Below are 13,659 nucleotides of genomic sequence, written 5' to 3'. Positions count from 1 at the left end.
CGGGGAGGACTAGCCGGCTGTGACTGGTCACAAATTTGCCGACGCCCTGGGCGAAAAACTACAACATTTCTACTTTAAAAATGTTTTTTTTAATTTAGATTAGCCCATCCAAAAACCATGTTCGCTAACCTGGAGTGAATTTCCCAAATTAAGGTCCGCCTAAATAGAACTTCAACATTAAATACGTTGTTTTCACGCACAATTCATCATTTTACAATCATGGCAAAAAGTTAGTAATAAAATTAATAAAAATACCTTAAATGACAAGGTGGTTGGTTTTAAATCAGCATTAATGTGATAAGTTAAAAATAAATAAAACTACTTTTAAGAGTTTGTGCTTCCATATAGGTTGAAACTCCGCCTCTTTGGCGTCATTACTATTCACCATTGGTGCTGCGAACGTCAATCAAATGCTTTCTGTCCAATCGCTTTCGTGCTTTCGTTTCATTCATAAACCTCCTGCTAAGGATAAAGATCAGTAGGGCATAAGTAAATAAATGGTGGCCATCTTACGTCGGAGACCTTCTACGGTGGGCTCCATTCCAGTGGAAGAAGGATGATCACTTTTCTCCACTAACATTCTCTTAATTTGCTGCATTAACTGTAATGAAGTGACTATGATTCAGAGTGAAATCTAAAAAAAAGCTATAGTTATTTAGATGTGCCGTAAACGTGACGCACTTTTGACGTTTATGAAAATCCAAGAGGTTTAAGAACCAAAATTGTGCTACCAATGTATTTTATAGTAAATGCTCCTTATACATGTATATGTATAGAATATTGTTGGGCAATTGGTTCTGACGCAAAATGGCCGACAGGTGACTACGCCTAACCTCTTTGACTCACACTGTGTAATGGGCATCTAGCCTTATATTTACGCAATCTATAATTCCATCCACCCTAACTCACTCGGCGTTTTGACGGACTTTGTGGGTACTTTATTTATTCATTCATTGTTTAATTAAACTAAATAACACTAGAGTAGAACCTCACTATTGTCGACTGACTGTCACGATTTCTTTGATAAAATTTGATTATTTTTATTTCACCTTGTTATTGCTTTGTTGTCCTGAACAATAATGGAAAACAAAAACGATATGCGGCGGGTAGAATTTGCGTTAAAAATGAAATTGACAGTATTCAATTCAATGATTCAAGTCTTGGATTGCAGGGGCGTCACTGGGTTATATGGACGAGAAGGGCAGGAGAGGGGGGCTTATCCCCCCTGTAGATATATATTTGCCCCATGATCAGAAATCTAAAAATATTTCAAATTTACATAATTACTGTAATTTATGCAATTTATCCACATGGATCAAATCAGAGAAAAAAGTATGGGCTTTTAGTCCAAAAACAAAATTAAATACTTTTAGGCCTCATGATGTCACTGGTTGTTATCCAATTATTAATTTCTGTGCCCCTTTTTAGATACCGTCCAATTTTTTGAAGAGAAAACGCACCTGAAGGGTATCAAGAAAATTCCAGCTGGAAATTGATCAAGTTTGTCGGGAATAATGAAGGTGGCATTCTTTGCAGTGGCTGTTTATGTGTCAGTGCCGGTCATCTGCTACCTCTTCCCTTGGACACTGGCCTACGCCATCTTTGCTCACTTGTGTGAGTACAATATTGTCGCAAATGCAGCCCGTGATTGATTGGCTCTCAAAAACAGTCCGTGTCTGTCTTGTTTGTTAACGTTGCTAACCTTGTGCACTATTTTGCAGTAAAGATTCCGTATTTCGTGGATCTCGAGCATCCCGAAAAGGTTCTAAACCACACGTGCAACTTCTACCTGGAGCCGGAAGATGGCATCCGTGTGGGCGTATGGTAGATTAAATCTTCCTACGTTATTTGGTAATACCACAAAAAATTGTTTTGGTGTCTTATGATAGTATTTTTTTTCTCCCCAAGGCACACACTTCCTGCCAGCCAATGGGACGAAGCGGTGGGGAGGGACCCCGAGTGGTACAGAAGAACTCTAGGAAACGGAAGTCCTATTATCGTCTATCTCCACGGCAACGTGGGCACTAGGTTAGCTCATTCACTGCCATTGACAGGGATAGCCGTTAAATCCATTTGATTCAGATTGAACGGTCATGTTTCCAGTCAGTGACGTCCAATCTGTTTTGACTAGGACAGGTTGACACCGATCAAATTAATTAGTATGTAAAAGTCATTTGTAATTTTTTAAATTATTTAATTTAAAAAAGTAAATGAAAAATATTTGACTTTTTTGTTACCTTTTGCTCTGCTAATTCAAAAATACCATTTATTATATACAAAAAACTTAGTGCATATAGGTCAATTTACATTTTTTTAAAGAATGAAATGTGAATATTTAGTTTTTCCTTTTTTATCAACATGTTTTTAATTAAAGATCACATTAAATGTTTTTCACTTAAGTGTTTGCTTAAAAACATGATTCAAACATAATCAATAAAAACCTAAATATATATATACTGTTAATGGACTCTGCAGAGAATTATCATTTTTTCCTGTTGCATATTCTTTTCTATTATTTTTTATCTAAATCTATACAATTTTTGGACGCCGATATCAAATTGTAGGTGACTCTGAAATCTTTGTTTTTGTTTCTTTTTAGGGCCAAAAACCACAGGGTGCAACTGGTGAAGGTTTGTTTTACAAGTCATATTCATATTCTTCTCAAAGCTTTGTTAATATTTGCATGACATTTTTGCAGATTTTAAGTCACGCAGGCTTTCATGTCCTTTCTCTGGACTACAGAGGTATGCTCACTGATTTTTTATTTATTTATTTTTTTACTTTACCTGAAAGGTTTGTTTCTCTGTGCCATTTGGCTCGTGACCTAGGCTTCGGCGACTCGACGGGGCAGCCCAGTGAAGACGGCGTGACAGCGGACGCACTCCATCTCTATACATGGGTGAAGCGGCATAGTGAGGGGTCTTTGGTCTGTCTGTGGGGGCACTCGCTCGGCACCGGGTACGTTTTTCCTCCCATCTGACCTATGGCTGCCACAAACAATTATTTTTATAGTTGACTTATCACAGATTTTTTTCAGCAGTTTGTTGACTAATCCAGCTACACAGTATTAATTATTAGTATAAAAAAAAAGAATAGAATGGAAATTGATGTGTTTACATTTTTACGTTACTTTTAAATTTGATTTAAAAATGATATTTATGCTTGAAAATATTTGTTAAGAATGTTATTTTAAAAATAATGGATGAAGAGGTTCTATTTTTTCTTATTTAATATATTTTTAATTCAACAAGTAAAAAGATGAAAAACAGCTTTGTGAAAATAAAAAAAATAGCTAATAAATGTAATTATTTTCCTTTGAAAAAAATTGAATACATATTTTTTTAATTATTTAAAAAATTCATCATTGGGACAATTTTACTCTGAACTGCCATTGATGGCAACAGATGTCCAATCCATTCAGACTGAAGAGCCTGGCATGAAGCAGCAAATTTGACGAGTTCTTTTTTCTCCAAGGGTCGCAAGCAACACTGCTTTAAGACTGCAAGAGCAAGGTGGGTTGCTCCTGTGTCACAGCTTCCTAAACTTTTGACACAGGGCACCACTGTTAATATTTTCTTTTCCGAGCAGGGTCCCCGGCGGACGCCCTCATGCTTGAGGCTCCGTTCACAAATATCAGAGAGGCGGTTCTTCACTTTCCTCTGGCCAAGGTGAAACAACTTGGTTTGTTTATGGTGTTTTTGCATGTGTCAAAATATGTTCTGGTGTTTGCCAGCTCTACACGTTCTTACCAGGCATTGAACTTTTCCTGTGGGACATTTTGGAGACCAACAAGCTCCTCTTCGCAAATGAAGACAAGTGAGTTGACCAATCAAATGTCTTGATTAAGGAAAAAGACCCTCCCGCGTGTCTCTGTCAATTGCTTTTCACAAACTTTTTTTTTGCTTTATTAGATGTTCGCGGTCAACGGCAGCCTGTGTTAATAGTATTTTCCCACTTTTATATTAATATTTTAAAATAAAAAATATTGTAAAGAAGCAAAGAAAAAAGGAACAGCAAATAATAATCTATGTATTATTTTCCGAAATAGTAAAAGGAACAAATAAAATTTACACTTAGTATTTATTTTTGGGGTTTAAAAAAATAGTATTTATATAATTTTACATCATTCAAGTACGTATTGTTAAATGAATTACATTTTTATTTTTTATATTTTTAAATAAGAGGAACAAGCAAACCATTTTCTTTAGCTTTTAAAAAATGTATTAAAATAAAAAAAATGAATGATTTATAGACCTGCATAAAACCATTTTTTTAATCCATATAATAAATCAAGATAAAGTATTTGCAAATAATTGCTATTATGTAGCATAATTTACATAGAAGAAAAGTCAGCTACCAAAATAATAGGTTCTGCCATAAACGTCAGCCATTTTTAGGTTAAAAATGTTCCAAAATAAGTTGATTAATTGTGCCAGCCCGATATGAAACCTGCATTTTTCTGTTCAGTTTAAAGGTGCTGACCTGCCCACTGCTCATTCTCCACGCAGAAGACGACAACATAGTTCCATACGCCATGGGTCAGAAGGTAGAAGCCTGTTTTCCATTCAAATGTAGATGAGCAGCCTCTCATTTCCCTTCCAGCTGTATCAGATAGCAGCACAGACATTTAGAGAGAAAGAAGTTCCGCTGCAGATGATTTCTTACCCGGCCAGTCACAAATTGTCCCACAATAACATCTACTTGGATCCCGACCTGGTCAAGTCAGTGAGGTGAGCCTTTTGATACAGCATTCCTGTGGTTTAAAAAAAAAAAAAAGGGAAAAAACAGTCATGTTCTTCCTACTTTTGGTCACAGGGATTTTATCCAGAAGATAGGGTGACTTACACAAGAAGGTGTGCAGGAAGTTCAAACTCATCGGCAACATTTTTTCTTCACGTCTGTTCCGATTTAATTCCTTCAACCCACCAAAATAAAGTAGTGAGTTGCTTTTTCTACCATCTGTCACTTTGTACAAAGACCCCATATGTTTCTCCAGCATCCCCATAACCCACGTGAGGGAGGATAAGCAGTACGAGAATGAATGAGCCACAGCTAGCCGCATTTTTACAAGAATTGTATTTGTTGAAATATCAGCCAGTGTTCAAAGTGGGGGTAAAAAGCAGGTTATGGCGTGAAAATTACAGTAGCCACATGCTAACGGCATGTGGACATTTGTAAACATATAACATGTTTTATCCTCGCAGCCCCCCCGTGTGAAATGCAAAAGTGAAAAAACTGTAACAGACAAATAGGTGTGTTGATGAGCTAAAAATAAAGAGAATTTACTACTTGCAGCTATTTTCTTTTTTTAGGTGGGAAGGCACCGTTTCACAGATTACGCATTGCGGTAGTTAGTCAAAGAAGAACATTTCTATTGAAAACAGCCATTGAACCAAGGCCATGACAACTTTCACATTTTTTTGAGCTCTCGGGCAGTCTTCTCGATGGCCTCTCGGGGCTCACTGGGTGGGGGGATTTTGAGGTCGGTGGGCTCCACGCCCCACACCTCAGTAGCGTACTCGGTGATGGTTCGGTCGCTGGAGAACTTGCCGGTCGCCGCGATGTTCTTCACCACCATCTGTGTCCACTCCTTTGGATTCTGGAGAATAAAATCCCCGGTCAAGATGGATTTGTTTGGATTGGACGCGGATAAAATTCAATGGAAAGTGGTCCACGTCACCTGATAGAGTTGGCTGACTTTCTCTTGGCATTTCACATAGGCTTCAAAGTCGGCAAATACTTTAAACCTGAAACGTAACACAGTGACATTGGATTTGTGGAAAAATATAAAAAAATGTATTGCTATGAGCCCACCGGTCATATTTGAAGAGCATTTCAGTCAAATCCTTGAATAAATCAGGATTTTTGGGGCTGAAGAATCCACTGGTGATCTGGTCCATCACTTGTTTCAGCTCAGGGATCTTGTTGTAGTAAGACATGGCGTCGTATCTTTAAGAAAAAGGCAACTTTAGACTCAACTGTTAGCACAGAAAATGTGGTTTTTCTTTTAGGGTACCCCTTTTGGTCCATCTTTGCCACATCTTCTACTCTCATGCCGAAGATGAAGAGGTTTTCAATACCGGCCTCCTCGGCCATCTCCACATTGGCGCCGTCCATGGTGCCGATGGTGAGCGCCCCGTTAAGCATGAACTTCATGTTGCCCGTACCGGACGCCTCGGTGCCGGCGGTGGAGATTTGCTCCGACAGGTCTGTAGCTGGGATTACTGACCCACAAAAGACATCCGGGCAATAATTTAAGACTGTACTAAAAATAATAGCCAGGTCACATTAATAAAAACAATGATAGAAAGTACAGGAGCACTCAGAGAAAATAATTATACCTAAGCAGCCAAATTCAAAGCATCAGTATAATTGGTAGTGTGAAAATTTCCACTTTATCATCAAGCAAAAATTCTCTTTCTGGCTTCATTACCCAAAAATAAAATCACTGATATTTTTTCACCCACCGTTAATTAGCAGGAGCTAGAAAAAAATGTTACCTTTAAAAAGGGAGTCAACTAGTGAGAACATTTAAACAAATGTAACATTAAATAGGCAAAACCAAACAAAACAAAATTGTTTGAAAACATACAAACAGTAATTCATAGCCACACCTATAATTAAACAACAAAAGGGTATCATGTATGATTATGATCATCGTTTTACCTTCAATTAGCTTCATTTGCGAACTAAAAATGAAATTTAATAAAATTGGATTGAGCGTTTGAACCCGAAAAGAGTGCATACCTTTTTCAGCCAGGGAAACTCTGTAGTTCTCCAAGAAGATGACCTTCAGCTTGCTTCCCACCACCGGGTCGTTGTTGACCACGCTCGCCACGGAGGTGATCAGCTTGATGATCTTCTTGGCCATGTGGTACCCAGGGGCGGCCTGAAGGGGGCAGAAGTTGCTTACATGTTTCTTTGCACGGGTTCGAGTGCAATATCAACCTTTCCCCCGATGATCACTGTTCGAGGTACAAAAGGCGCAGACGGGTTCTTTTTTATGCCTGCGGAAACAACACGCAATCCGTTAGAACTGTCGATACAATTTCTCCTTATCAAGTCAATGCATGCTCTCAAATAAATAAATAAACGTGTCGCCAGGTACATGTTGAGTAATACAAGAGCCAAAGTCAACGCATGTGTATTAGTCAAGTCCCTCCCACAGTTTGGTGGAAAATTCCCCCCCGCGAGGCCAAAATTGAGTGTTTGTTTGGACTTGTAATACGTAGTGTGTTGCGATCATAACAAGTAAGATCGGCGTACGCACGGTTGTACATGGTGACGATGTGCAGGCAGTTGAGCAGTTGGCGCTTGTATTCGTGGATCCGCTTCACGTGCACATCGAACATGGACGCCGCGTTGATCCTCACTCGGTACTCGTTTTCCAGGTACTGGGCGAACTTCACCTTGTTGTCCTGCGTGACAGGAGAGGACAAACTGAAATGGAGGCTTGCCGTGCGTGGGCCGTTCTGCCGAAACCCGTCTAAGATGTTTTGAAAAGAATTTGGAATAAACTCTCACGTCAGAAAGTGTCACATCAATGTTTGCATTGTGAGGTTGTGTCTGAACTCATTTTGATTCAACTTGATTAAATGGTGGATTAGTGACATGACCTCTCTCACCTGTTTGACTTTGGAGACATCCCGAATGAAAGCGATGTCGTCCACGTAGGCGTTCAGCTGCTGCAGTTGGCTGAGGTCCTTAATGTAGTCCTCGCCGATCACCTGAGCAAGAACCCAGATATGGATTAGAGTGCAGAAGTGGGGGAAAAATACCCCGAAGTGCTTGGTATCGGGCCACGGCAGACCTCGGCGATGAGCTCGGCCAATCCGGGGTTGCACAGCAGCAGCCAGCGCCTGGGAGTGATGCCGTTGGTCTTGTTCTGGAACTTGGCCGGCTCCAGGTCGCTGAAGTCGCGGAATCTTGGAGCGGAAAGGCATGGTGGTCAGAATCTGCCTAGCAACAAGTGGCTACACTCTTTACGGTTGAGAGTTTGCAACAGGAGATGTGTTCATGTTGCGGTTTCGCATGAGGACACACCGGTGTGGCGTTTGCTCAATTTGTTGAATGGACACCTTTTGAGGAAGTGCAAAAAATGTATCCAGTATAAAATCTGTCAAAATAATGACAACGAAGTTACAAAAGGAAACGTACAAAAACATTTTAGCGGATCAAAAAAAAAAAAAAAAAAATTGACGATTAAAAAAGAAAAGCACAAACTGAGTGTACATATGGGTTATGACAAAATTATCCAATCAACATGCAAAATATCGATCGACGAGGTCATCCTTTAGTTAAAGGAATGGTTTGCATTAAAATTTATGAATTCGTATAAACTCGATCAAATGCCTTTGAAATTATGGCAAAATTTTCAATATTACCAATTATTGCATCCCCTCTGAAAAAAAATCGATAAAGAAAATAAAGATGACAAAATAAATTTAAAAAAAAATGACTATAACATGAACAAAAAATATAGAAATCAAAGATAAAAGAAACAAACAAAAATTAAATTATATATATTTAAAAAAATTTTTTTATAGCAACTCTGGTGTGTCTATCATCATCAACAGCAGCCTTCAGCTCATGGAAAAACCTCCAAACCAAATAAAAAGACCACACTTACACTTGCGTCTTGATGATGTCGGAGTGTATCCTAGCGACTCCGTTGACGGCATGCGAGCCCACGATGCAGAGGTGCGCCATATTGACTCGCTTGCCTCCCTCCTCCTCGATCAGTGACATCTTCCTCAGCTTGTCCACGTTGCCGGGGAAGAGTGCTGCAATTCTCTGTGTGGGAATTTGGAAGGGGGATTTTTTTTTCAAAACTTGCATCATATTTCATTTCATTCTTGTCTGGCAAGATGTTTTGGAACCTGTTGAAGCACTTTCTGTGCAAGTGGGACTGACCTAAAATCAAACGGCCATGACAGACCGAGACACATGCGAACCAGAATGACTTTTTCTTTAGTTGGATGAGTTTACCTAAAAAGATTCTGCTTTGCTTTTTCATTTTTGCATCTTCATATTTTTCTATCATCTAGCACAGAATTTAATTTCCCCCAAATAGCTATTTACAAATAGTATTTCTTTTCATGTAAAATGTATATATAAATATATATTTAAAGACAAATATTTTGACATAGTTGAACACGTTTTACTGTTGTTACATATTTGCCCCCCTTGAATTTGAATATTTGTCGTTCAAATTTTGCTGTTTTTCCACATTTTATCCGACGCCTCACTCACATCGAGGTGGATCTGGTTGATCTGGTAGATGATCTGCAGGTGTCGTGGTAAGAGGGTCTCCATCAGCTCCAAGGGCCAGCGCTCCAGTGCCTCGGGGAGGACCGTGTGGTTGGTGTAGGCAAAGGTGCGTTTGGTGAGATCCCATGCCTGCCAGAAACAAAATTTCAGTTTCAGTTCAACTGTGCATTTTGGATTCACCAAATTAAGAGGAAGATTAACTTGAAAAAAAAATCTATGACAACAACATTGTGTCCTCTCGCCTCCGCCATTTAGTCTTTCAATTGCTGCCTATGTGTTCATTATCATCACACAAATCACAAACCAAGAGCCGATTCTCCTGTCAGTAGCTACTGTTTCCTTCCAAAGAACCAATCAACCTTTATAGGCTACTCATGTAAAAACGCAGATTTTAGTGCATGTATGAAAGACAGTTTTTTCCCCTTCCCACGGGTGGCGAACCCAGCATACCTGGTCCCAGTCCAGCTTCTCGATGTCCACGAAGATCCTCATCAGCTCGGGGATGGCCATGGCGGGGTGAGTGTCGTTCAGTTGGATGGCAACCTGCAGTGACAACATTTATCAGAATGGAAGTAAGATCTTCGCTTCTGGTTTTAAGGTCATACTTTCTCGGGGAAGCCGTCGAAGGAGGTGCGCTCGGGCGTCCCCTTTTTGGTGGTTTTGAAACGACGGATGATGTCCTGCAGGGTGGCGGCCACTACAAAGTACTCTTGCTTCAGGCGCAGCTCTTTGCCCTCGAAAAACTTAAAACACAAAGACGCAAAGGAAGTTTCATTTCCAGCCTCTTAAAGTGCCAAATGTGTTCCACCAGCTCTTACGTTGTCGTTGGGGTAAAGCACTCGGGAAATGTTCTCTGCCAGGTTGCGGTCCAGGACGGCCTCAATGTAATCGCCTACATTGACTGCGGCGGCCCACAAATGTAAATTTTGCAAGATCACGAAACAGGAAAGAAGAAAGAGTTTTGCACAAGTGACCGGACGCTCACAGTCTCTCAGGTTGAAGTCGTTGGGAGCGCGAGCGGACCACAAGCGCATGGTGTTGACCGTGTTGTTCATGTAGCCCGGGATGGGGGTGTCGTACGGCAAGGCCAGCACCACCTCAACAGGTCAAAGGTCATAGGTCAAACACGCTGGCAAGAAGATGGCTTTTTTAAATGACTTTTTCAAGCTGTTTCGCTCTACCTTTATTAACTCATTCACTGCTATGGAAGGAATATATTTCTAATCCAGTTGACCCAGGAAGGTCATTCGCTGCCAGACCCCAAATTAATTGGACATCAAATGGGGGGGGGCTATGAATTAATAAGCAATATCCCAATACCTGCGTGTCGACCCACTTGGTGCCATTCTCGGTCTGCTCTACGCGTCCGTAGAAGTGAACGGGCAGCATGTACTCGGGGCGGGCCTTTTCCCAGGGGTTGCCGTGACGCAGCCAATCGTCTGCTTCTTCAACCTGCAGGAGGAATCGACAGGGAAAAATATAATGGGTATTTTTATTATTTCAATTATGTTTCATATAATTTTTAAATGATTAGTGCTTATCAGTTTGGCTTTTCTCATCATTTGGCTTAACAAAAATATGTTCAGCCAATTTGAATATACTCAGTCATGAGTGCCATAGTGCAAAAATGTGTGTAAATAATGATTTTATATAGTTTATGTTTCTATTGTATTCCATTGTGTGCAAAAGTGCATGTTTGCGGTGGAAAGCAAACACAGGAATCCAAAAGGGCAAAAAAAAGAAACCTTTTCTACATGCTCCATTACTGTCAATGATTATCACTTGCCTCCAAATGACCGAGTCTACTTTGGCCCCGTGCCTGATTTCGTCATAAAAATGAAAAGCGAGACTAGATTAGAGTTGCGCTGCACTTTGTAGTGCTGACCTGCCAGCCTTCCCGAATTTTCTGGTTGAAGATCCCGTATTCGTAGCGAATGCCGTAACCGTAGGCTGCCAATCCCAGGGTGGCCATGGAGTCCAGAAAGCAGGCTGTGTGCAAAAAAAAAAAAGAATTAGACAAAGCATACATGCATAAAAGATATGCTCGGACTGTAAAATTTAATGATTAATATTGATTAAATTGACCATGACAAAACAGCTTTGTTAGTTATTACAAAAGTAGTTCTTTGATTTGAGTGTGATATATATTTTTAAACTGTGATTTTTTTAAATTTAATTATAGAATGTAAAAAATGACCAAAAGGTTTCTTGCTCATTGCCTACCATTGACAGCAATGGATGTCCCATCCATTTGGACTAGGAAAGCAACTCCCATTTTAAATGGATTTGACGTCTATTAGCGTCAAGAGTTCATTTTCTAATTCTATTTATATTTGCCTGCAAGTCTGCCCAGTCCTCCGTTGCCCAGGCCCGCATCCTCCTCCACCTCCTCCAGCTCCTCCATGTCCAGGCCCAGCTGGTAGATGGCTTCGTCGCAGGCATTTTGCAGACCCAAGTTGATCATGGTGTTCTGCAGCGTCCGGCCCATGTAGAACTCCAGCGAGAGATAGTAAACTCGCTATAATCGCACACACACGCACGCACAACAAAAAGGAAGTTAGCGCCGCCAGACGCATCCAAAGGAAGGAATTTACTTGTCATTTATCTAGATTCATCTTGAATTGGAGCCAATGCATAGGGGACTTCATCACAAGATACCATTCGTTCATTTTCTTAACTGCTTATTCTCACAAGGGTCACGGGGGGTGCTGGAGTCTATCCCAGCTGACTTCGGGCACGAGGCGGGGCACACCCTCAATTGGCGGCTAGCCAATTCCAGGGCACAAGGTGACGCGCAGCCAATCATTCCTGGGGGCAATTTAGAGTGTTCAACCAGCCTACCATGCATGTTTTTGGAATGTGGGCGAAAATTGGAGTATACCCAGAGAAAACACACGCAAGCCTAAGGAGAACATGCAAACTCCACACAGTAAAATCGATCTGGGTTCTAACCCAGGACCCCAGAACTGTGAGGCCAACCACTAACAGACATGCCGCCATCACAAGATTCCAGTTTATATTTTACACATGTTTAACTTTTATGAAATCACATGTTATTCTCCCAAATTATGTGTGACAAATGAACTCATTGGCTGTCATTTAACGCGAAAAACTTGTCAGCCCTCCCAGTCTAAATGCATTAGACGTATATGTCCGTCAAAGACAGAAAAGTATATTATGATGCGAATGAATCATACTAGTTTGTATTTTTGAAATGTATTTTGTCTTGATTGAAAAAGATGATTTATCGTATGTCAGCTTCAAAAGAGCAAAGAAAGTTTGGACCCTCCTGCACCAACCAGGTGAGACTAATGAAATGCCAAGGTCACTTTACTTTTTTGGTTGTTGTTTTCTCAATATAACTGCTCCAACTTTGTGTGTACCTTAGGGTCGGCCTCATAGTAGAACTGCTGTGTCCGGATCCAGCGGCCCACCAGGTGGTCACGGACGGTATGGGCCAGGGCGGAGTAGTAGTCCCGTGGCGTAGCGATGTTTCGGTCCTTAACCAGCGTGAAATGCAGGTGTCGGTTGAAGCCCTTCTTCAACTCGGCAACATTTTCCACGCCGACGATACCGCGGATACTGATTTGCTTGCGCTTCTCCTGGTCGCTCAGCGGTTTGGCCATGGCTTCTTCACTTCCCTGTGTCCGCCAAGAGTGTTTGGAGTCCGGGCTGTTTCTGAGCTGCCACTCGGTGACTGGCGAGTGAGGAAGTCCGAGTGGAGGAGGAAATCAGCCGTCATGTGGGAAGGAGGGGCGAGGGTGGGGCTCTTTAATCGAGTTGTTAGTCACGTGATGGTAAAACAAACTGATATATAGAAATACCTCAAAGCGGTGGCGTTAGAAATTGGCGGCCATCTTAAAGCAGAGACCCTAAGATGGGTGATTTTTTTTGCATAAAAGTACTTTCTCACAGATGTTACTATAAGAAACGCATTGATGTGGATAAGATTCCACTTGGATATTGGTTCACAGCGCGCATTACGCATCTTTTATGTGATGTGTCTAGAACAGGGGTAGGGAACCTATGGCTCGGGAGCCATATGTGGCTCTTTCCATGGGTACATATGGCTCTCCACTAACCTGTGAGGTAAAATATGGAAATCATTGGTGAGAGAGCTGAGTCCCGAACGCACTAACAAGAGCGTCACTGCGGCGTCGACACTACCTGTACCCCTATTTTAATCATAATTTTGTTTTTTATTACTCTTCTGCATGCATGATATCATTGATACTGATTTTGTAAGCCACCACATAACAATGTTGTCAAAAGAAATCAGAGACTTTTTGTACGTTAAAGTAATGAAATGACAAAAAAAATAAAACTTACACTTTCATATATTTTTACTTTTCAATTCCGAGAATGGCTCTCAAGAAATAACATTAGAAA

The 13,659-nt window shown here is 40.8% G+C and overlaps 2 protein-coding genes across 4 annotated transcripts; one reads left to right on the top strand and one right to left on the bottom strand.

The window, feature by feature from the left end:
* The first annotated feature begins 799 nt into the window (after positions 1 to 799).
* On the top strand, positions 800 to 5,294 carry LOC144089800 (lysophosphatidylserine lipase ABHD12-like). Of its 3 annotated transcripts, none has more exons than XM_077620957.1 (13): positions 800 to 818; positions 1,429 to 1,614; positions 1,722 to 1,824; positions 1,909 to 2,028; positions 2,600 to 2,630; positions 2,699 to 2,744; positions 2,829 to 2,958; positions 3,475 to 3,512; positions 3,589 to 3,668; positions 3,734 to 3,816; positions 4,468 to 4,546; positions 4,603 to 4,730; positions 4,816 to 5,294. In XM_077620957.1, exons 2-13 carry the CDS (start codon positions 1,515 to 1,517, stop codon positions 4,838 to 4,840), a joined length of 963 nt encoding a protein of 320 aa, XP_077477083.1. In that variant the 5' UTR covers positions 800 to 818; positions 1,429 to 1,514; the 3' UTR covers positions 4,841 to 5,294. The 3 variants fall into 3 exon arrangements, with proteins under 3 accessions (XP_077477083.1, XP_077477081.1, XP_077477082.1); XM_077620955.1 differs by lacking the exon at positions 800 to 818 and adding an exon at positions 826 to 929; XM_077620956.1 differs by lacking the exon at positions 800 to 818 and adding an exon at positions 889 to 933.
* pygl (phosphorylase, glycogen, liver) lies at positions 5,058 to 13,012 on the bottom strand. Its single transcript, XM_077620952.1, has 19 exons — positions 12,654 to 13,012; positions 11,608 to 11,788; positions 11,156 to 11,259; positions 10,591 to 10,722; positions 10,256 to 10,367; positions 10,089 to 10,171; positions 9,876 to 10,013; positions 9,721 to 9,813; positions 9,253 to 9,399; positions 8,630 to 8,793; positions 7,811 to 7,925; positions 7,626 to 7,727; positions 7,271 to 7,418; positions 6,949 to 7,007; positions 6,748 to 6,889; positions 6,017 to 6,224; positions 5,815 to 5,949; positions 5,681 to 5,747; positions 5,058 to 5,599 (listed from the first exon to the last, which is right to left on the bottom strand). Exons 1-19 carry the CDS (start codon positions 12,894 to 12,896, stop codon positions 5,411 to 5,413), a joined length of 2,562 nt encoding a protein of 853 aa, XP_077477078.1. The 5' UTR covers positions 12,897 to 13,012; the 3' UTR covers positions 5,058 to 5,410.
* Between the last annotated feature and the right edge of the window lie 647 nt (positions 13,013 to 13,659).

Source organism: Stigmatopora argus, chromosome 15 (assembly GCF_051989625.1).
Source record: "Stigmatopora argus isolate UIUO_Sarg chromosome 15, RoL_Sarg_1.0, whole genome shotgun sequence".
Lineage (NCBI taxonomy): Eukaryota > Metazoa > Chordata > Actinopteri > Syngnathiformes > Syngnathidae > Stigmatopora > Stigmatopora argus.
Note: the sequence above shows the minus strand (reverse complement) of the source record. Positions and strands in the feature narration are given on the sequence as shown.